We start from the raw sequence: 25,751 nt of genomic DNA, 5'->3' as shown, positions 1-25,751 counted from the left end.
TCCACACTGTTCACCACTGTCCTACAGTCCTGACCTACATCCACACTGTTGACCACTGTCCTACAATCCTGACCTACATCCACACTGCTGATGCTGTCCTACAGTCCTGACCTACATCCACACTGTTGACCACTGTCCTACAGTCCTGACCTACATCCACACTGTTGACCACTGTCCTACAGTCCTGACCTTCATCCACACTGTTCACCACTGTCCTAGTCCTGACCTACCTCCACACTGTAGACTGCTGTCCTACAGTCCCGACCTACATCCACATTGCTGACGCTGTCCTACAATCCTGACCTACATGCACACTGTTGACCACTGTCCTACAGTCAAGACCTACATCCAAACTGCTGACCACTGTCCTACGGTCCTGACCTACATCCACACTTTTGACCACTGTCCTACAGTCCTGACCTACATCCACACTGTAGACCGCTGTCCTACAATCCTGACCTACATCCACACTGCTGACCACTGTCCTACAGTCCTGACCTACATCCACACTGTTGACCACTGTCCTACAGTCCTGACCTACATCCACACTGTTTACCACTGTTCTACGGTCCTGACCTACATCCACACTGTTGACCACTGTCCTACTATCCCGACCTACATCCACACTGTTGACCACTGTCCTACAGTCCCGACCTACATCCACACTGTAGACCGCTGTCCTACAATCCTGACCTACATCCACACTGCTGACGCTGTCCTACAATCCTGACCTACATCCACACTGTTGACCACTGTCCTACAATCCTGACCTACATCCACACTGCTGACCTGTTGACTGTCCTACAAACCTGACCTACATCCACACTGTTGACCACTGTCCTACAGTCCTGACCTACATCCACACTGTTGACCGCTGTCCTACAGTCCCGACTACAGTCCGACCTACATCCACACTGTACCCTGTCCTACGTCCGACCTACAGTCCACTGTCCTACACTCCCGACCTACATCCACACTGTTGACCACTGTCCTACAGTCCTGACCTACATCCACACTGTTGACCACTGTCCTACAATCCTGACCTACATCCACACTGCTGACGCTGTCCTACAATCCTGACCTACATCCACACTGTTGACCACTGTCCTACAATCCTGACCTACATCCACACTGTTGACCACTGTCCTACAGTCCTGACCTACATCCACACTGTTGACCACTGTCCTACAGTCCTGACCTACATGCACACTGTTGACCACTGTCCTACAGTCCTGACCTACATCCACACTGTTGACCACTGTCCTATAGTCCTGACCTACATCCACACTGTTGACCACTGTCCTACTATCCCGACCTACCTCCACACTGTAGACCGCTGTCCTACAGTCCCGACCTACATGCACACTGTTGACCACTGTCCTACAGTCCTGACCTACATGCACACTGTTGACCACTGTCCTACAATCTTGACCTACATGCACACTGTTGACCGCTGTCCTACAATCCTGACCTACATCCACACTGTTGACCACTGTCCTACAGTCCTGACCTACATCCACACTGTTGACCACTGTCCTACAATCCTGACCTACATCCACACTGTTGACCACTGTCCTACAGTCCTGACCTACATCCACACTGTTGACCACTGTCCTACAATCCTGACCTACATCCACACTGTGACCCTGTCCTACAGTCCTGACCTACATACACTGTTGACCACTGTCCTACAGTCCTGACCTACATCCACACTGTTGACCACTGTCCTCATCTGGTCACTGACCACATCCACACTGTTGACCCACTGTCCTACAGTCCTGACCTACATCCACACTGTTGACCACTGTCCTACAGTCCTGACCTACATCCACACTGTTGACCACTGTCCTACAGTCCTGACCTACATCCACACTGTTGACCACTGTCCTACAGTCCTGACCTACATCCACACTGTTGACCACTGTCCTACAGTCCTGACCTACATCCACACTGTTGACCACTGTCCTACAGTCCTGACCTACATCCACACTGTTGACCACTGTCCTACAATCCTGACCTACATCCACACTGTTGATCACTGTCCTACAGTCCTGACCTACATCCACACTGTTGATGCTGTCCTACATCCTGACCTACATCCACACTGTTGACCACTGTCCTAACAGTCCCCTGACCTACATCCACACTGTTGACCAACTGTCCTACAATCCTGACCTACATCCACACTGTTGACCACTGTCCTACAATCCTGACCTACATCCACACTGTTGACCACTGTCCTACAGTCCTGACCTACATCCACACTGTTGACCACTGTCCTACAGTCCTGACCTACATCCACACTGTTGATGCTGTCCTACAGTCCTGACCTACATCCACACTGTTGACCACTGTCCTACAGTCCTGACCTACATCCACACTGTTGACCACTGTCCTACAATCCTGACCTACATCCACACTGCTGATGCTGTCCTACACTCCTGACCTACATCCACACTGTTGACCACTGTCCTACAGTCCTGACCTACATCCACACTGTTGACCACTGTCCTACAGTCCTGACCTACATCCACACTGTTGACCACTGTCCTACAGTCCTGACCTACATCCACACTGTTGACCACTGTCCTACAATCCTGACCTACATCCACACTGTTGACCACTGTCCTACAATCCCTGACCTACATCCACACTGTGACCCTGTCCTACAGTCCTGACCTACATCCACACTGTTGACCACTGTCCTACAATCCTGACCTACATCCACACTGTTGACCACTGTCCATACCCGACCTACATCCACACTGTTCCACTGTCCTACACTCCTGACCTACATCCACACTGTTGACCACTGTCCTACAATCCTGACCTACATCCACACTGTGACCACTGCTGTCCTACAGTCCTGACCTACATCCACACTGTTGACCACTGTCCTACAGTCCTGACCTACATCCACACTGTTGACCACTGTCCTACAATCCTGACCTACATCCACACTGTTGACCACTGTCCTACAGTCCTGACCTACATCCACACTGTTGACCACTGTCCTACAGTCCTGACCTACATCCACACTGTTGACCACTGTCCTACACATCCTGACCTACATCCACACTGTTGACCACTGTCCTACAGTCCTGACCTACATCCACACTGTTGACCACTGTCCTACAGTCCTGACCTACATCCACACTGTTGACCACTGTCCTACAGTCCTGACCTACATCCAACACTGTTGACCACTGTCCTACAGTCCTGACCTACATCCACACTGTTTGACCACTGTCCTACAATCCTGACCTACATCCACACTGTTGACCACTGTCCTACAATCCTGACCTACATCCACACTGCTTGACCACTGTCCTACAGTCCTGACCTACATCCACACTGTTGACCACTGTCCACTACACTGTCCTGTCTACCCTGACCTACATCCACACTGTTGACCACTGTCCTACAATCCTGACCTACATCCACACTGTTGACCACTGTCCTACAGTCCTGACCTACATCCACACTGTTGACCACTGTCCTACAGTCCTGACCTACATCCACACTGTTGACCACTGTCCTACAGTCCTGACCTACATCCACACTGTTGACCACTGTCCTACAGTCCTGACCTACATCCACACTGTTGACGCTGTCCTACACATCCTGACCTACATCCACACATCCACACTGTTGACCACTGTCCTACAGTCCCGACCTACATCCACACTGTTGACCACTGTCCTACATCCTGACCTACATCCACACTGTTGACCACTGTCCTACATCCTGACCTACATCCACACTGTTGACCACTGTCCTACAGTCCTGACCTACATCCACACTGTTGACCACTGTCCTACAATCCTGACCTACATCCACACTGTTGACCACTGTCCTACATCCTACTGACCTACATCCACACTGTTGACCACTGTCCTACAGTCCTGACCTACATCCACACTGTTGACCACTGTCCTACAATCCTGTCCACTGTCCTACAGTCCTGACCTACATCCACACTGTTGACCACTGTCCTACAGTCCCTGACCTACATCCACACTGTTGACCCACTGTCCTACAGTCCTGACCTACATCCACACTGTTGACCACTGTCCTACAGTCCTGACCTACATCCACACTGTTGACCACTGTCCTACAGTCCTGACCTACATCCACACTGTTGACCACTGTCCTAACAGTCCTGACCTACATCCACACTGTTGACCACTGTCCTACAATCCTGACCTACATCCACACTGTTGACCACTGTCCTACAATCCTGACCTACATCCACACTGTTGACCACTGTCCTACAACCTGACCTACATCCACACTGTGTTGACCACAGTCTGTCCTACAGTCCTGACCTACATCCTGACTCTGTCCACACTGTTGACCACTGTCCTACACTCCTGACCTACATCCACACTGTTGACCACTGTCCTACAACTCCTGACCTACATCCACACTGTTGACCACTGTCCTACAATCCTGACCTACATCCACACTGTTGACCACTGTGCTACAGTCCTGACCTACATCCACACTGTTGACCACTGTCCTACATCCTACATGTCTGACCTACATCCACACTGTTGATCACTGTCCTACACTCCTGACCTACATCCACACTGTTGATCACTGTCCTACACTCCTGACCTACATCCACACTGTTGACCACTGTCCTACATCCTGACCTACATCCACACTGTTGACCACTGTCTACATCCTGACCTACATCCACACTGTTGATCACTGTCCTACACTCCTGACCTACATCCACACTGTTGACCACTGTCCTACACTCCTGACCTACATCCACACTGTTGACCACTGTCCTACAATCCTGACCTACATCCACACTGTTGATCACTGTCCTACACTCCTGACCTACATCCACACTGTTGATGCTGTCCTACACTCCTGACCTACATCCACACTGTTGACCACTGTCCTACAGTCCTGACCTACATCCACACTGTTGACCACTGTCCTACAATCCTGACCTACATCCACACTGTTGATCACTGTCCTACACTCCTGACCTACATCCACACTGTTGATGCTGTCCTACACTCCTGACCTACATCCACACTGTTGACCACTGTCCTACAATCCTGACCTACATCCACACTGTTGACCACTGTCCTACAATCCTGACCTACATCCACACTGTTGACCACTGTCCTACAGTCCTGACCTACATCCACACTGTTGATCACTGTCCTACAATCCTGACCTACATCCACACTGTTGACCACTGTCCTACAATCCTGACCTACATCCTCACTGCTGATGCTGTCCTACACTCCTGACCTACATCCACACTTTTGACCACTGTCCTACAGTCCCGACCTACATCCACACTGTTGACCACTGTCCAACAGTCCTGACCTACATCCACACTGTTGACTGCTGTCGTTTGATTCCGACCTACATCCACACCAGAGATTGGTCATTATGTTTTTATAGGTTTGTGACCTACGCCTGCTGGAGGTCTAGTTTGTATACCTGCATATAGGTACAGGTGTAACTACTGACAAGTATCAAGGTACATAGCCCTGCCATTCTGTCATTTTTTTATGTAGGCTTTCAGCCAATGAACATTTTCTGTTATACCCGTAGTTTACTACATACAGTGTTGTACATGTTACTTTTGTTTTGCCTTCTCTGATAGTTGAGGAACATTCTGTCAGCGGCGGCATCAACATTTATCTTAATGGCCACTTTTTAAAAATGTTATCAGATTGAACTATAACTTGGTCAAGCCAATCTTTGCATCAGTCAAAACGCGTAGAGAAAAGCTGAGAAAATATTTAAACTGGTTGTGGTATTTTTGGAGGAAAACCGAAAAACTTGAGAATTTGCATTATTGAAGTCCGTTTTGACAAAGTTAACCATATCAAATTGAATTGAAACTTGGTCAAGTTGCTCTTTGCATCTGTCAAAATACGAGATTAAGAAAGACATTAATTAATTACAGTTTTTTTAAGGAAATTTAAAGAAAGTAATTCAGCCTTGTTCTAGTACTTTTTGATTGAAAAACAGCAGAAAAAAAATTTGATTTTGAGAATTTGTGTGAATGTCTACATTTTGATAAAGTTATTCTAAATCTGAACTGAGACTTGGTCCCAATTTCTTGAAACAAAAGTGCAGACTTAAGTCAAAACAAAAAGTTTTTCTCCTTGTAAGTTATATTGCAATTTATGACTTAAGTCAGTTTTTGACTTACGTTTGTTTTGAGAAATCGGGGCTTGGTCAAGTACTAACTACTATATTTGTCGTATTTTTGTTTTTGACTTTTTACATCATGCAATTAGGGAAAGATGAGACAAATACTTCAGTTTTCATGGATTCCTTTCTCAATCAAATTTTCCTAAATTTAATGTGAAACTAGAAAACTCTTTGCAGATTCCTTTGATAATATTTCTATAGTTTTCCATAGCTGATTTCAAGAGATATATCATGTTGTATTTTCATTTGTGTAATAAAGGAAGAATAAAGAACAAAAATTTCTTACACTGCATGAAATCATCTGTTTCACAAAAATGAAATGTAATTAAAACATTTTAAAAATATTTAATACTAGTAAAAATAGTTATCTACGAACTGTTGAAATTTCAAGAAAATATGATCAAAATCAAAATCTTACAATAAACTGAAAAATTGTCAAAATGCATTAAATATATATTAAAAATATGACATGACTGAATAATTTTGGTGTGTTACTGTATATACCGACATAGGAAAAGAATCTTAACAAGTTTTATTTCCGGGAAATTGTTAATGTCTTTCTCATGTGATATAGTGACAGCTGAATCGGGATTTAGATATTCATGGGATTTGTTGTACCATTGTAAAACTAGTTATTACCACACTGGAGTGTTACTGGGGCGAGTTATCCTGGAATCACATTTGTACGATTAGCTGTGTTCTGCTGCCCTGACTTTTCCACTGTAGCCAATATGTTATGCAGATTTATTCTGGGCAGGAGGCACCAATTTTGGTCAAATCCTGTAGAAAGTGTTATTGTCGAGAATTCATCACTTCATAAACATACTAAGTCAATTATTCCCTCTCTTTAAGGAATTATTCCACGTCAAGAAATTGGATTTTTGTACTCATTATGGATAACAAAAACTTGTCATTTCTCATTAAACGCTATCTCTACGATTTAATGATTCTATCACTATCCAATATTCCCGAGGAACAAACGAGAACAAATTTCATTTGAGGGGTACTCGATACGAGGCTTGCGCCTCCTTAAGTATAATTACACGGAGAATTACGCTGGTATTAAATAAAAGCGAAGCTTTACATGTAGACTTTCCAATATACCCGGTCTGACAGGGTTTCAAATGATGGATTTCACTCCCAAATATATTGACCTTTCCTGAGGTGTTGAAGAGTACGAGTTTGTCCAATTACATTACTGCTAGCGAGAGTGGTTTCCTTGGCTGGTGTCGTTGTGGATGAGACTGCTTGGTAGAGCCCCCCCCCTCCCTGATGTATGATAGATCCCCCCTCTCCCTGATGTAGAACAGATCCCCCTCCCCCTGATGTAGAACATATCCCCCTCCTCCTTCTCCCAGTTGTAGAACAGATCCCCCTCTCCCTGATGTAGAACAGATTCCCCTCTCCCTGATGTAGAAGAACAGATCCCCTCTCTCCCTGATGTAGAACAGATTCCCCCCCTCCCTGATGTAGAACAGATCCCCCCTCTCCCTGATGTAGAACAGATCCCCCCTCTCCCTGATGTAGAACAGATCCCCCCCTCTCCCTGATGTAGAACAGATCCCCCCCTCCCTGATGTAGAACAGATCCCCCCCTCCCTGATGTAGAAGAACAGATTCCCCCTCTCCCTGATGTAGAACAGATTCCCCCCTCCCTGATGTAGAACAGATCACCCCTCTCCCTGATGTAGAACAGATCACCCCTCTCCCTGATGTAGAACAGACCCCCCCCCTCTCCCTGATGTAGAACAGATTCCCCCCCTCCCTGATGTAGAAGAACAGATTCCCCCCTCCCTGATGTAGAACAGATTCCCCCTCTCCCTGATGTAGAACAGACCCCCTCTCCCTGATGTAGAACAGATCACCCCTCTTCCCTGATGTAGAACAGATCACCCCTCTCCCTGATGTAGAACAGACCCCCTCCCCTCTCCCTGATGTAGAACAGATTCCCCCTCTCCCTGATGTAGAACAGATCCCCCCTCTCCCTGATGTAGAACATATCCCCCCTCTCCCTGATGTAGAACAGATCCCCCCCTCCCTGATGTAGAACAGACTCCCTCTCCCTGATGTAGAACAGACCCCCCTCCCCTCTCCCTGATGTAGAACAGATTCCCTCTCTCCCTGATGTAGAACAGATTCCCCCTCTCCCTGATGTAGAAGAACAGATCCCCCCTCTCCCTGATGTAGAACAGATTCCCCCTCTCCCTGATGTAGAACAGACCCCCTCTCCCTGATGTAGAACAGATCCCCCTCTCCCTGATGTAGAACATATCCCCCCTCTCCCTGATGTAGAACAGACCCCCCCCTTCCCTGATGTAGAACAGATTCCCCCTCTCCCTGATGTAGATTAGATTCCCCCCTCTCCCTGATGTAGAACAGATCACCCCTCTCCCTGATGTAGAACAGATCCCCCCTCTCCCTGATGTAGAACAGATCCCCCCTCTCCCTGACGTAGAACAGATCCCCCCTCTCCCTGATGTAGAACAGATCACCCCTCTCCCTGATGTAGAACAGATCCCCCCTCTCTCCTCCCTGATGTAGAACAGATCACCCCCTCTCCCTGATGTAGAAGAACAGATCCCCCTCTCCCTGATGTAGAACAGATCCCCCCTCTCCCTGATGTAGAAGAACAGATCCCCTCTCCCTGATGTAGAACAGATCCCCCCTCTCCCTGATGTAGAAGAACAGATCCCCCTCTCCCTGATGTAGAACAGATCCCCCTCTCCCTGATGTAGAACAGATCCCCCCCTCTCCCTGATGTAGAAGAACAGATCCCCTCTCCCTGATGTAGAACAGATCCCCCCCTCTCCCTGATGTAGAAGAACAGATCCCCTCTCCCTGATGTAGAACAGATCCCCCCCTCTCCCTGATGTAGAAGAACAGATCCCCCCTCTCCCTGATGTAGAAGAACAGATCCCCCCTCTCCGATGTAGAACAGATGATAGAAGAACAGATTCCCCTCTCCCTGATGTAGAACAGATCCCCCCCTCTCCCTGATGTAGAAGAACAGATCCCCTCTCCCTGATGTAGAACAGATCCCCCCTCTCCCTGATGTAGAAGAACAGATTCCCCTCTCCCTGATGTAGAACAGATCCCCCCCTCTCCCTGATGTAGAAGAACAGATCCCCTCTCCCTGATGTAGAACAGATCCCCCCTCTCCCTGATGTAGAAGAACAGATCCCCTCTCCCTGATGTAGAACAGATCCCCCCCTCTCCCTGATGTAGAAGAACAGATCCCCCTCTCCCTGATGTAGAACAGATCCCCCCCTCTCCCTGATGTAGAAGAACAGATTCCCCTCTCCCTGATGTAGAACAGATCCCCCCCTCTCCCTGATGTAGAAGAACAGATCCCCTCTCCCTGATGTAGAACAGATCCCCCCTCTCCCTGATGTAGAAGAACAGATCCCCTCTCCCTGATGTAGAACAGATCCCCCCTCTCCCTGATGTAGAAGAACAGATCCCCTCTCCCTGATGTAGAACAGATCCCCCCTCTCCCTGATGTAGAAGAACAGATCCCCCCCCCCCCTCTTCCTGATGTAGAACAGATCCCCCCCTCTCCCTGATGTAAAGAGACAGATTCCCCTCTCCCTGATGTAGAACAGATCCCCCCTCTCCCTGATGTAGAAGAACAGATTCCCCCTCTCCCTGATGTAGAAGAACAGATCCCCTCTTCCTGATGTAGAACAGATCACCCCTCTCCCTGATGTAGAACAGATCCCCCTCCCTCTCCCTGATGTAGAACAGATCCCCCCTCTCCCTGATGTAGAAGAACAGATCCCCTCTCCCTGATGTAGAACAGATCCCCCCTCTCCCTGATGTAGAAGAACAGATTCCCCCTCTCCCTGATGTAGAAGAACAGATCCCCTCTTCTGATGTAGAACAGATCACCCCTCTCCCTGATGTAGAACAGATCCCCCTTCCCTCTCCCTGATGTAGAACAGATTCCCCCCTCTCCCTGATGTAGAAGAACAGATCACCCCTCTCCCTGATGTAGAACAGATCACCCCTCTCCCTGATGTAGAACAGACCCCCCTCCCTCTCCCTGATGTAGAACAGACCCCCTCCCCTCTCCCTGATGTAGAACAGATTCCCCCTCTCCCTGATGTAGAACAGATTCCCCCCTCTCCCTGATGTAGAAGAACAGATCACCCCTCTCCCTGATGTAGAACAGATCACCCCTCTCCCTGATGTAGAACAGATCACCCCTCTCCCTGATGTAGAACAGATCCCCCTCCCCTCTCCCTGATGTAGAACAGATTCCCCCCTCTCCCTGATGTAGAACAGATCCCCCCTCTCCCTGATGTAGAACAGATTCCCCCTCTCCCTGATGTAGAACAGATTCTCCCCTTTCCCTGATGTAGAACATATCCCCCTCTCCCTAATGTAGAAAAGATCACCCCTCTCCCTGATGTAGAAGAGACCCCCCCTCTCCCTAATGTAGAACAGACTCCCCCCCCCCCCTTCATCCTGTGTACCACAGATGGTAGTATTGTGATAACCGTCTGTAGAGGAGAGAATCAATGCAGGCCTCTTACCATTGTCAAGTCTCTGTCTCATCTCTATTGTTTCATTGCTTTCATCCCCTTAGCCCAATATTAGACACTAGAGACACGGTTTAGCCATCCTGTGTCGGCAGTCTATAGTCATCTTGTGTCTGCAGTCATAGTCATTATTGTGTAAACAACATTTACAACAGGACTCCTCTTTAGTGTCTGATGTGTCTATTACTTCTGAAACGTGATTTTCTCTACAAATAGATGATTGTGCGTGATGACACCACTAATTCACAATACCAAGTGGTTGATACCATTCGCTTTCAATCTTAGCTTATCAAAGTCATCCACATTCTGTTTCAGATGACTTTGACGCAAAAATTGGATTGCACCACCTAAATCGTATTTTACCTGTTTTTGTAGAAAGATCTTACCTTTGTTACACCCATACTACCTAAATTGTATTTTACCTGTTTTTGTAGATAGATCTTACCTTTGTTACACCCATACTACCTAGAAAGATCTTAACACTTTGTTACACCCATACTACCTAAATTGTATTTTACCTGTTTTTGTAGATAGATAGTACCTTTGTGACACCCATACTACCTAAATCGTATTTTACCTGTTTTTGTAGATAGATCTTACCTTTGTGACACCCATACTACCTAAATCGTATTTTACCTGTTTTTGTAGATAGATCTTACCTTTGTTACACCCATACTACCTAAATTGTATTTTACCTGTTTTTGTAGATAGATCTTACCTTTGTGACACCCATACTACCTAAATCGTATTTTACCTGTTTTTGTAGAAAGATCTTACCTTTGTTACACCCATACTACCTAAATTGTATTTTACCTGTTTTTGTAGATAGATCTTACCTTTGTGACACCCATACTACCTAAATCGTATTTTACCTGTTTTTGTAGATAGATAGTACCTTTGTTACACCCATACTACCTAAATTGTATTTTACCTGTTTTTGTAGATAGATAGTACCTTTGTGACACCCATACTACCTAAATCGTATTTTACCTATTTTACCTGTTTTTGTAGAAAGATCTTACCTTTGTTACACCCATACTACCTAAATTGTATTTTACCTGTTTTTGTAGAAAGATCTTACCTTTGTGACACCCATACTATCTAAATCGTATTTTACCTGTTTTTGTAGATAGATCTTACCTTTGTGACACCCATACTACCTAAATCGTATTTTACCTGTTTTTGTAGATAGATAGTACCTTTGTTACACCCATACTACCTAAATCGTATTTTACCTGTTTTTGTAGATAGATAGTACCTTTGTGACACCCATACTACCTAAATCGTATTTTACCTGTTTTTGTAGATAGATCTTACCTTTGTGACACCCATACTACCTAAATTGTATTTTACCTGTTTTTGTAGATAGATAGTACCTTTGTGACACCCCATACTACCTAAATCATATTTTACCTGTTTTTGTAGATAGATAGTACCTTTGTTACACCCATACTACCTAAATCGTATTTTACCTGTTTTTGTAGAGATAGATCTTACCTTTGTGACACCCATACTACCTAAATTGTATTTTACCTGTTTTTGTAGATAGATAGTACCTTTGTGACACCCATACTACCTAAATCGTATTTTACTTGTTTTTGTAGATAGATCTTACCTTTGTGACACCCATACTACCTAAATCGTATTTTACCTGTTTTTGTAGATAGATCTTACCTTTGTTACACCCATACTACCTAAATCATATTTTACCTGTTTTTGTAGATAGATAGTACCTTTGTTACACCCATACTACCTAAATTGTATTTTACCTGTTTTTGTAGATAGATAGTACCTCTGTTTCACCCATACTACCTAAATTGTATTTTACCTGTTTTTGTAGATAGATAGTACCTTTGTTACACCCATACTACCTAAATTGTATTTTACCTGTTTTTGTAGATAGATAGTACCTTTGTGACACCCATACTACCTAAATCGTATTTTACCTGTTTTTGTAGATAGATCTTACCTTTGTTACACCCATACTACCTAAATCGTATTTTACCTGTTTTTGTAGATAGATAGTACCTTTGTGACACCCATACTACCTAAATCGTATTTTACTTGTTTTTGTAGATAGATCTTACCTTTGTTACACCCATACTACCTAAATCGTATTTTACCTGTTTTTTTGTAGATAGATAGTACCTTTGTTACACCCATACCACCTAAATCGTATTTTACCAGTTTTTGTAGATAGATCTTACCTTTGTTACACCAATACTACCTAAATTGTATTTTACCTGTTTTTGTAGATAGATCTTACCTTTGTGACACCCATACTACCTAAATCGTATTTTACCTGTAGTTTTTGTAGATAGATAGTACCTTTGTTACACCCATACTACCTAAATTGTATTTTACCTGTTTTTGTAGATAGATAGTGCCTTTGTGACACCCATACCACCTAAATTATATTTTACCTGTTTTTGTAGATAGATCTTACCTTTGTTACACCCATACTACCTAAATCGTATTTTACCTGTTTTTGTAGATAGATCTTACCTTTGTTACACCCATACTACCTAAATCGTTTTTTACCTGTTTTTGTACCTGGAATACATAGTAAACCAACTTTATTTCATGGCTACTAAATTTCTCAATTATTTTTTCAATATAGAGATTACTTTCATGGATTAAAAATTTGTGAAGTTAGTTGTTTTGCAATAATTCATATTTTCTAATTTCACGTACAGATACGATGTTTACTTCTCTATTTAATGCCCTCCACCTACCCCATCCCTATACCACACACATACACACAATGTACTAATTTCCAAATTATAAGTGGTTAATGCCGTAATTCCATTTTTGTATCCTTACCCTTAACAAGACAAATATTACCTTTTATTATCACAATAACTAAGTTCCGGCATGTGTGGTAAGAGTAGAGCATTTCCACCTATACATTGCTGTTGTTGGCCTCGCATTATTCTCTATTTGTCACAGAAATATTGTCGGTGTGATTACCCCAGCGGTAAATTACATGTTTACACCTAGATAATTATACCCCAAATCACCACTACCCTGCCCCCATACAGGGGAGACAACTCATAGCATCTGTTTATCACGCCCAGGTTTTAAAGCCTTCAGGGTGAAATGCATCCACATTTAATGATTTTCCTATACATTTTGCGACAAATTTGACAAATTATCTTGCTTTGATTGATAAATCGCTGAGTTGAGTGATTTTTGGGTTTTGGGGCCTGACTGACTCGGGGAATCCCTAATGAGGCAGTAGTCTGTGACAAAGCTGACGTGCCCCTAGGCCAGCTAATAGGCCAAGCTTGTTAATTCAATAGCTTGAGCCTGATTTGTCAGACATTGGGGCAGTAATTCCTCCCTACTTCTTCATCTCTTTTACCCCTGATTTAATGGCTTTTCTCGGCCATTTTGTCGATCTGAATGTGTTGTTGTAAATGATTAAGTCCCTCTTTCATACCCTGTTAGGGTCTAATTCTGCATCATTGAGTACTTTTTACATCACTCTGTGTCACCGTTTGAAGGTATTCCGACGCTGATTTGACTTGGTACAAATAGGAAGCTAGAATTGTCCTGGTGTGATTGTCTTGGAGTTTGCTTGCAAGTTCCGGATCTTGTCATTTACACACTCAAAAATCCAATTTGTATTGTAGAGTGTGATTGGTACGTTCCTGTGTCGCCTCTACAGCTGCTCCTCACCAAATCATGGCTTTATAACTACACCCTAATATTGTCTGGAGCAGAAAAACATTTATCCTATCCCTTATTGCATTAACTGCCCTTCAAAAGTTAAACCAGACTGTGTTTGTGCAAACATGGTAAAAGGATAAAATTATGCCAGTGTTGTTATTATTTAATGTTTATCTTTCTTCATTTAAAAAAAAAACCTCAAAAAGCATGAGATTGTATGTAATAAACCTTCTGAATGGCAGTAATTAAATTGCAGTTTTACCACAAAATAAAGGGTTGCGGTTTACAACTTCTAAGAGAATATTTCTTTATAAGATACTTCAGTGGAATATATCTTATTTTGCATATTGCACTCGTGAAAATGTCTCACTTGATGAAATATAACTGGTATTCATCAAAAATGTCTCACTTGATGAAATATAACTGGTATTCATCAAGAAACCAGGAATATCCTCTACAGAAATATTTTAATACTTTTATCAAAAAATGTATTTAGATTGAGTTCAAATGCAAAGCTTTCTTTTTCTCCAAAAGAATTTATTTTTTATACTGTTTAATGTTATCTAGAATATAAAATGTACTGTAAAGATTTTGTTAACCATTTTCTATTGAAATAATTTTAATAAAGAAAAAAAAATCTTTCAAACTAAGCATTGATGTTACTATTTTTTAACTTTATAGAGGTATGAAAGAAATTTTCTTTCATACCTCTATGAAGTTAAAAAAAAAAAAGTTACATCAATGCTTGTAATTAACTTTTCAGACCACTTGATAACGTAAAATGCGTTTAAATGTATGATTCTATTGATTTTCAAATGAATTATTTTTCTAAATCAATACGCAACGTCATGGTGACGTCATGATACGTCGGATTTTCGTGCCATTCTCAGATTTTTTCTTCATTGTATATAAAGAAAAAGAATCTGCCAATCAGAGAGTTGGAATTTAGTATGAAAACAAATAAAAATTAATTATAATACTCTATAGTTGATATAATTCAAAGGTGGATGCATAAACATGTATAATTGTTTGGCATATTATGGAGACATTATATATTAGAACTGATAAATTATCTATTCTGATTCGTTTTATATGTACCACATATTGTATATGGTAAAGTGATCTCCTAACTCTTCCTCCCCCCCCCCCTCCCTTCTTCCCTTAACTCCCAACCCCTACCTGTATCTCTCTCTCTCTTTTCTCTTTTCCCCTTTTACTATTCAAATGTACATTATGTGTTTGTTATCCTTCAGTGTGAATGATTGTATGAAAGATATTAGAATTTGGAAAAACATTAGATTTGTTTGAATGAATGTGTATGTGGTGGATGATGTTATGTCTAAATATCATGTATGTGTTTTGAAAAAACATATTTCACGGGTGTAAAATTTGACAATTTACTGTTTAGAAATTGTTTACGAGGGATTATTTTCAGGATTTTTTTGTAGCCTCTGAGGAATTAATTTACTAACAAGAGTTTGACATGTAAAACCATGCTATGTGAAAAGTTTTGTGTGGAATTGAATTTTGTGAAATAAGCAAAATTAAAACTCCTACAAATATTAGCAACTACACACTATTCCCCAGTACTTTCCAATTTTACCAGGCAAATAGAAATTAAAAACATGCAAAACATTACAAACATAACATTTTGGTATGTAATTGTTTTAAGATTAACTGCAAATGTACCAATAACATTTATTAGCTGGATTTAATGTTCAATAGTTTGTATTATAAGGTTGTTTTTATTGACAGGTGGAAATGGAGGATATGGAGGAAGAAGCCAACAGGGAGGAGGTGGCTACAACCAGGGGTAAGTAAGGGGTAGGGGGCCACTGGGGGGAGGCTGCAACCAGGGGTAAGTTAGGGGGAGGAGGCTACAACCAGGAGTAAGTTAGGGGGCCACAGGGGGAGATGGCTACATCCAGGAGTAAGTTAGGGGGCTAGAAGGGGAGAGGGCTACATACAGGGGTAAATTAGGGGACCACAGAGGGGGGGGGAGGCTACAAACTGGTAAATTAGGGGGCCACAGAGGGGAGGGCTACAAACATGAGAAAATTAGGGGGCCACAGAGGGGGAGGGCTGCAAACGGGTAAATTAGGGGGCCACAGATGTGTGTGTGTGTGTGTGTGGGGGGGGGGGGGGGGGGGGGGGGGGGGAAAACAGGGGGTAAATTAGGGGGCACAGTGGGGGAGGGCTACAAATAGGGGTTAATTAGGGGGCCACAGTGGGGGAGGGCTACATACAGGGGTAAATTAGGGGGCCACAGAGGGGGGGCTACGAACAGGAGTTAGTTAGGGGGCCACAGTGGGGGAGGGCTACATACAGGGGTAAATTATGGGGCCACAGAGGGGGGGGCTACAAACAGGGGTTAATTTGGGGGCCACAGAAGGGGAGGGCTACATACAGGGGTAAATTAGGGGGCCACAGAGGGGGGTCTACAAATGGGTAAATTAGGGGGCCACAGAGGGGGAGGGCTGCAAACATGAGAAAATTAGGGGGCCACAGAGGGGGAGGGCTACAAACAGGGGTTAATTAGGGGGCCACAGTGGGGGAGGGCTACATACAGGGGTAAATTAGGGGGCCACAGAGGGGGGGGTTACAAACGGGTAAATTAGGGGGCCAGAGAGGGGGAGGGCTGCAAACGGGTAAATTAGGGGGCCACAGTTGTGTGTTGAGGGGGGGGGGGCTACAAACAGGGGTAAATTAGGGGGCCACAGTGGGGGAGGGCTACAAACAGGGGTTAATTAGGGGGCCACAGTGGGGGAGGGCTACAAACAGGGGTAAGTTAGGGGGCCACAGAAGGGAGATGGCGACAATCAGGGGTAAGTTAGGGCTAGGGGGCTACAAGGGAGAGGAGGGGGGAGGTTGCTACAACCAAGTGTAAGTTAGGGATAGGGGGGCTACAGGGGGGAAGCTACAACCAGGGGTAAGTTAGTGGTAGGGGGGCTACAGGGTAGAGGCTACAACCAGTGGTAAGTTAGGGGAGGGCTACAGGGGGAGACTTCAACCAGGGGTAAGTTCGGGGGCCTCAGGGGAATGGTGGCTACAACCAGGGTTACGTTAGGGGTAGGGGGGCTACAGGGGGAGGCTACAACCAGTGGTAATTTCAGAGCCACAGGAGGGAGGTGACTACAACCAGGGGTAAGTTAGGGATAGGGGTCACAGGAAGGAGGTGGTTACTACCAGGGGTAAGTTCGGGCACCACAGGGGGAGGGGGAGGCTACAAACAGGGGTAAGTTGGGTGTAAGGGGCCACAGGAGGAAGGCTGCAACCAGGGGTAAGTTAGGGGGCCACAGGGGGGAGGCTACAATCAGGGGTAAGTTAGGGGGCCACAGGGAGAAGGCTACAATCAGGGGTAAGTTAGGGGGCCACAGGGGGAGGCTAGAAACAGGGGTTAGTTAGGGGGCCTCAGGGGGAGGCTACAACCAGGAGTAAGTTAGGGGGCCATAGGGGGAGGCGGCTACAATTATGGATAATTTAGAGATATTAGGCCTACAGGGGGTGTAGGGATAGGGGTCGTTACGGACAGTAAGACATAGGTGTTATAACACTGTACAACATGTACACTGTATAAAATTAATGGCAAAGAATGAAAAGTTTAATTTGCACGAGTGCTCCAAGATTTATTCTTGTCGAATGTTTTGTGGAATCTTGCACTCCTTACGCTTTAATAAGTAACTCATGTTTAATGTTGAAATAAATTCTTGGACTCAATTTATAGTTTTAATAATACAGATTTCAGATTACCTGTTCATGCTGTATTAAAAGTGATAATATTTTGTTATACGTAATCAATAGGGCTTCCTCTTAGATGAGTGTTTCAGGTGTTTTGTCCTCCATTTTTAGGTCATCTGACCCGAAGGGTCAGGATGACCTATAGTCGTCATGTTTCGTCTGTCGCCGTCAGCGGTGCGTTAACTTTTCTCATTTTGAACTTCTTCTCAAGTTCTACCAGTGCGATTTAGCTGAAACTTACATGAAATGATCCTGACATGGTCCCAAAAAAGTGTTGTTATTTTTTGGGTAGATCAGAAATCCAAGATGGCTGCCACAGCCGCCATCTTGAAAACACATTTTGAACTTCTTCTTTAAGTTCTACCGGTGCAATTTGGCTGAAACTTGCATGAAATGATCCTGACATGGTCCCGACAAAGTATTCATACATCTCTGGTTGATCCCAAATCGAAGATGGCTACCATGACACTACATATGTATATCTAATTAATTTCCTATATGATTATTGCCAAGATAGTCAGATGACCGTTAAGGCCCTTGGGCCTCTTGTTGGAATTTTCACTTTATATCTGTGTTTAGAATGAGATAGAAGTAGGTTAATTAAAAGATAATTGTAACCATATCTTTCAAAAAATGAAACATATTTAGAAACTTTCTTTCACTACATAAGTAAATCATTAAAGGATTTATCTTATATTAGCTTGACCATCTGTGTTGAGGTTATAGTGTATTGTATTAATTAATCCTTATAAATCTAGAAAGTACGGTTAAAATAGCTTTGATATCATTACTATTATTCATGAAGCTTTTGTACAAAAATGTAGTAATAAAAGGGGTTTTGGTTTCTTTGAAGTGTGTCGATGAGAGATATCTGTGGTGACTTGACTTGTACAAGTGTTGTTGATTCATGATGCTTGTTATGTGTGTTGTGATTGTTGAATAGTGTCCTCGAATTTGTTCTCCATTTTGACATCAATTGGAATCCAGGACTTCTTGTTCAAATCCACATTGACAGTAGCTTTGGAATATGAAACGATTTATGACAAAAAAGATGTTTTCTTGCATGGAGTTGTAATCATTTTAATTAGGTGATCCTTTAAATGGAGGTCTGACCCCTGGGGTTCTTATGATGTATCGAGATGTTTGAAGTTACGAGACAAAAGTAAATCCGTTTATTAATCGGGTATGTGATTGGGATAGCTTCGTTTAGTTTTTACCTGGAATAGGAAGATAAATGAGCTCCAATAATGGCGTCACTATGAGCCTGAGGGTGGACATGGTGATATTATAATTGACGATCAAACATTAAGAAGCGAGGTGAAACTTCCGAGATAGTCGGTGTCAATAACTATAGAATAACAACAGTAGATCGGTGAATGAATTTGAGCAGCCTGTGTAATTTGGCTCCCCGGCGACACTGGTGGTCTGATATTATAACTCACCTTGATTAGCTTGTATATCAAACAACATGACAGGTTAGGTAAAAATGTCATGGATAGAATAAGCTGTCATTACAAAACGTTTGTGGTTTATACGGTAGAGGTGGGGAACACTGTCTGACCAGCACTAGACAGTTTCAATTTACTTATCAAACGCTTGTGTGTATAGACGGGATTATTGGGAGGGAGAATACCAGTTACTGATAAATATCTCTGGGTAGAAATTAATTTTTAATTGCCGTATATTACAATACTTATTGTAGATGTGCATTATTCAAAACATTTATGGATGGAGAGTTACTCAATTCATTTTTACAAAATTGTGGTACACCTTCTGTCTGATGTGTAGACATAATGATAAGAAGATACTTTGTACATTTACCTGGTATGTTACATTCAACCTGATCCATGGACTCTTCAGTAGGTTATTTTTTAAATTCAATATATGCGTAAACTTTTCGATATACGGTAATCATTTATTTTCATATGGATAAAAAATAATCAGTAAAAAAAAAAAAAATGAAATAATTGAATAACTTAAAAAGATTGGATCATTCTTTTGATAATTAGCAAAAATCTAAGATGTAGATGCAAAAATGAATAAAAAATGTATATTATAGTAATCGAGGTTTGAGAGTACTGTAGTGTTTAGTGGAGTATCAGCAGTAATTCATACAGGAGTGAATTTAATGTTCTATGGTACGGCATTATTTTAGAGGGTTGGAACAAGTTCTCAAGAAATATTTTCTCCACTCTAACAAGAAAACAATCAGCTGATGGCAGTCTCAGTCTTGCTGAAGCGATCTCATTAGGCTAGACTCATTGATTGACCTGGAAACTGCATTGTGGTCTTAGCAAGGCATTCTCTTAGAACTTGTAGCAATTAAATTTGAAGAGGATCACTTGAGAGTGCCTGGATTGTCAAGCTCGGATCCCGCACACCTGTGTATATCATCTCGCCCGCTCCCCACAGCTCCCTACACTCCCCCCTCTCTCATGGGGGTCCCCGCCTCGAGAAAAGACATTATCCTCCATTGTACCTGGAGGTGTCAGGCCTATTGCTGTGGGACATTACACATGCTGATTGTAAACAAAACCTCCAGATTTTAGCCTGGTCCTGGCAGCTTTGTACCTCCCCTGTAACAGTAGTGTATACAAACACTAAGCTGTTACTCGTGATGACCAAACACAAGAAAATTAGCTAGATCATTTCTACTATTGTATTGTTGGATTCTAACCTGCTCTTAGAGTTTATTTCTCCAATTGTTTGGTAAACAAACATTGAATGTTGAAAAAAATACCTAGTAATCTTAAAATTTACAACAAAAGTATCAACAACCGCTTCTGTGTAGAATTGTAGAACTATAGATGGTATTTCTTTTGTTTTATGTGTAGAACTGTAGAACTATAGATGGTATTTCTTTTGTTTTATGTGTAGAATTGTAGAACTATAGATGGTATTTCTTTTGTTTTATGTGTAGAACTGTAGAACTATAGATGATATTTCTTTTGTTTTCTTTGTAGAATTGTAGTAGAACTATAAATAATATTTCTTTTGTTTAATGTGTAGAACTGTAGTAGAACTTCAAATGTTATGTATTTTGTTTTATGTGTAGAGTTGTAGTAGAACTATAAATGATATTTCTTTTGTTTTCTGTGTAGAATTGTAGGTGAACTATAAATGATATTTCTTTTGTTTTCTGTGTAGAATTGTAGTAGAACTATAAATGATATTTCTTTTGTTTTCTGTGTAGAATTGTAACAGAACTATAAATGATATTTCTTTTGTTTTCTGTGTAGAATTGTAACAGAACTATAAATGATATTTCTTTTGTTTTCTGTGTCGAATTGTAACAGAACTATAAATGATATTTCTTTTGTTTTCTGTGTAGAATTGTAACAGAACTATAAATGATATTTCTTTTGTTTTCTGTGTAGAATTGTAACAGAACTATAAATGATATTTCTCTTGTTTATTGTGTAGAATTATAGTAGACATATAAATGATATTTCCTTTGTTTTAGGTATGGTGGAGGGAGAGGTGGGGGACAGAACTATGACTCCCGCAGTAACTATGGTGGTGGTGGTGGTGGCTATGGTAACCAGAGAGGTGGCTATGGAAACCAAGGAGGAAATTATGGAAACCAAAGAGGCAACCATGGTGGTCGTGGTGGTTATGGTAATCAGAGAGACAACTTCAGGGTGAGTTGATGGTATTGTTAGACCTGTGTTCAAGCAAGCATTAACGCCGTAATCAAAATAAGGATATTTTTTCTTTGAAATACAAATTGCTTGTCCTTGATCTTGATTCATCATCAATTTGAATTCAATTTAGATTGAGTAATGTTTTAAATTATTAAACATTTAATTTTTTCCTGTTGGCAGGACAACAGAGGAGGTGGTTATCCTCAACACCATCAGCGATATAATCAGAATAGGTCCCGACCCTACTAGACAGTCAGGTGGAGGTCCCGACCCTACTAGACAGTCAGGTGGAGGTCCCGACCCTACTAGACAGTCAGGTTGAGGTCCTGACCCTACTAGACAGTCAGGTGGAGGTCCCAACACTACTAGACAGTCAGGTGGAGGTCCCGACCCTTCTAGACAGTCAGGTGGAGGTCCCGACCCTACTAGACAGTCAGGTGGAGGTCCCAACCCTACTAGACAGTCAGGTTGAGGTCCTGACCCTACTAGACAGTCAGGTGGAAGTCCCGACCCTACTAGACAGTCAGGTGGAGGTCCCGACCTTACTAGACAGTCAGGTGGAGGTCCCGACGATGTCGGGACCTCCACCTGACTGTCTAGTAAGGTCGATGACCCTACCAGACAGTCAGGTGGAGGCTGAGTGACGATCAGTCAGAAAAGCTTACACTCATGTGACCATTGATCATGTGTCCAGAAGGCGGCTGACATGGACAGATAAAACCTCACTGAAGTCGTACCTTGTGCTGGCAAAGGGAAAACAGAAGTATTTCCTACTGTTGTCCTGCTAGAATGACAGAGTGAGGATATTAGTATTTTACCGAGATCAACCCCCTTGTGTTAACCAGAGACATTAAATCCTCGTAATTATGTCTACAGGAGGAAGTTGATGACTTTTACGAAAACCAAGAAAAAATGAATTAATCCCAAATGACGTAAAGGGATAACTATTTACTGTACGGAATTAATTTAACATCATGGAAGAGTATCTTTATTTTCATTCATATTATGATGTGAAAATTAAGAATTATTTTTAGGTCATCTGACCCGAAGGGTCAGGATGACCTATAGTCATCATGTTTCGTCCGTCGTCGTCCGCCGTGCGCCGTGCGCCGTGCGCCGTCCACCGTCCGCCGTGCGCCGTGCGTTAACTTTTCACATTTTGAACTTCTTCTCAAGTTCTACCAGTGCGATTAGGCTGAAACTTGCGTGAAATGATCCTGACATGGTCCCGACAAAGTGTTGTTATTTTTCGGGTCGATCCGAAATCCAAGATGGCCGCCACAGCCGCCATCTTGAAAACACATTTTGAACTTCTTCTCAAGTTCTACCGGTGCGATTTGGCTGAAACTTGCATGAAATGATCCTGACATGATCCCGACAAAGTGTTGTTATTTTTTCGGGTCGATCCGAAATCCAAGATGGCCGCCACAGCCGCCATCTTGAAAACACATTTTGAACTTCTTCTCAAGTTCTACCGGTGCGATTTGGCTGAAACTTGCATGAAATGATCCTGACATGGTCCCGACAAAGTGTTGTTATTTTTCGGGTCGATCCGAAATCCAAGATGGCCGCCACAGCCGCCATCTTGAAAACACATTTTGAACTTCTTCTCGAGTTCTACCGGTGCGATTTGGCTGAAACTTGAGTGAAATGATCCTGACATGGTCCCGACAAAGTGTTGTTATTTTTCGGGTTGATCCAAAATCCAAGATGGCCGCCACAGCCGCCATCTTGAAAACACATTTTGAACTTCTTCTCAAGTTCTACCAGTGCGATTTGGCTGAAACTTGCATGAAATGATCCTGACATGGTCCCAACAAAGTGTTGTTATTTTTCGGGTCGATCCGAAATCCAAGATGGCCGCCACAGCCGCCATCTTGAAAACACATTTTGAACTTCTTCTCAAGTTCTACCGGTGCGATTTGGCTGAAACTTGCATGAAATGATCCTGACATGGTCCCGACAAAGTGTTGTTATTTTTCGGGTCGATCCGAAATCCAAGATGGCCGCCACAGCCGCCATCTTGAAAACACATTTTGAACTTCTTCTCAAGTTCTACCGGTGCGATTTGGCTGAAACTTGCATGAAATGATCCTGACATGGTCCCGACAAAGTGTTGTTATTTTTCGGGTTGATCCAAAATCCAAGATGGCCGCCACAGCCGCCATCTTGAAAACACATTTTGAACTTCTTCTCAAGTTCTACCGGTGCGATTTGGCTGAAACTTGAGTGAAATGATCCTGACATGGTCCCGACAAAGTGTTGTTATTTTTCGGGTTGATCCAAAATCCAAGATGGCCGCCACAGCCGCCATCTTGAAAACACATTTTGAACTTCTTCTCAAGTTCTGCCGGTGCGATTTGGCTGAAACTTGCATGAAATGATCCTGATATGGTCCAGACAAAGTATTGTTACATCTAGATCTGGTTGATCCCAAATCGAAGATGACTACCATGACACTATATATATCTAATTAATTTCCTATATGTTAAGGCCCTTGGGCCTCTTGTTTGAAATAAAATTTGTTGAAAGAAATTGAAAATGATCCTGACATGGTCCTGACAAAGGGACACCATATATAATTAATTTTACTATGGCCAAGGTAGTCAGATGACCGTTAAGGCCCTTTGGGCCTCTTGTTATTTATTCCACAGTAATGTAGAATTGAATCAATTGATCAATTTAAAGTTTAACCATTTTTTTAAATCCATTTGTTAAATTTAAAGCATAACATAATTAATTTTAGCAGAAACTGTCCATTATATTTCATCAGCACTGTGTAAGTACAGTGTTGTTTTTACATCTGTTAAATAAAATTTATCACATCTTATTTGATTTCTGTTTTGATTTGATTATATTACTCAGCAGCTTATCCACATTTGATAGGTTTGTTATGGCTCTGACCACGTACGTAATCACGTGTCTCAGCCATGTTAGTATATGTATGTATAATGTTCAAACTTTGCTGTATATCTTGTGATAAAGTGTATATAGAAACAATAAAAATCGTATTTGATAGAAAAAGGAAGATCACCACCATGATTACAGATTTATTAGATAAATAAACAAATTTTAATAAAATACAAATCATTCAAATTTATACCGGTATGTAAAAAGATGCGGGTGTCCTTATAGAGTTAGGAAAAATCAATAAAATTTGAGGATAAAAAAATTCCTCGAACACCAGTTTAAGAAGTGATAGACTTGGACATATGACTTATAGTGTTTTATCATATATAGTATAGTAAAATATAAAATTCAACATGGAATAAAATTATTTTCAATGAGAAAAATGCATTGCATTGTTACAGTAAATAATATTGTTCTCGCAAACATGATAAAACGATCTCATAATTCTAGTAATATAGTTGTGCTTATCTTAAGTTTTTTTCACTGAAATAAATTCATTTCAATGATGTATATATGTCTTAAGGAATATGAGGCATAACAAAAAGGGTAATTTTGAGTTAGGAAATATCTTTTGATCGATTTTGACAACCTTCTCTATCAAAATTTATCATCCCTACAACATCATTATAAAAGGAGAATTTACAGATGTTCACAGTACGTCGTCCACACCGTTCTTTCTGTACATAAAACACATTAATTAGGACATCAGTAAAATAATCCACAAGTACAGGACTCGGTTACAGAAATATCGGTGCCAGTGATGTAAACATTGTAACCAACAACATATTGACTCAAAACCTACCTCACTGTTACAAATTATTAAAACAAAAAATAAAAAGTTTGACAGCCAATCTCATCTGGGATCCTTCAAGGTCAAGTTTTGCTTCCTAACTCGGCGGTTTTGTGTGACAGATTTTGTCTCCCTTCTCGTGTAGGGTTGTGGAGTTCAACAGTGCCATCATTGAGAAATGTGATTGGGCTGGGCGCCGTGATTTTAGCGTTGGTCGTCTGCTTCTACATACGTTGTATAAGCGTTTGCAGTAGTTCGTGTT

The 25,751-nt window shown here is 42.3% G+C and overlaps 1 protein-coding gene across 2 annotated transcripts in view; it reads left to right on the top strand.

Moving 5' to 3' along the window:
* The window catches only part of LOC138319344 (5'-3' exoribonuclease 2 homolog), a 51,026-nt gene extending 26,407 nt beyond the window's left edge, over positions 1-24,619 (top strand). The window contains exons 13-17 of one of the 2 annotated variants that reach the window (XM_069262432.1): positions 16,163-16,220; positions 21,609-21,786; positions 21,970-22,256; positions 22,317-22,352; positions 22,425-24,619. In XM_069262432.1, the coding sequence (XP_069118533.1) occupies positions 16,163-16,220; positions 21,609-21,786; positions 21,970-22,038 (305 nt within the window). In that variant the 3' untranslated portion in view covers positions 22,039-22,256; positions 22,317-22,352; positions 22,425-24,619. Of the gene's footprint in view, positions 1-16,162; positions 16,221-21,608; positions 21,787-21,969; positions 22,353-22,424 lie in introns of both variants that reach the window. The other variant, XM_069262431.1, reaches the window with a different exon arrangement.
* Positions 24,620-25,751: the final 1,132 nt, after the last annotated feature.

Source organism: Argopecten irradians, chromosome 3, assembly GCF_041381155.1.
Source record: "Argopecten irradians isolate NY chromosome 3, Ai_NY, whole genome shotgun sequence".
NCBI classification, from domain to species: domain Eukaryota; kingdom Metazoa; phylum Mollusca; class Bivalvia; order Pectinida; family Pectinidae; genus Argopecten; species Argopecten irradians.
Note: the sequence above shows the minus strand (reverse complement) of the source record. Positions and strands in the feature narration are given on the sequence as shown.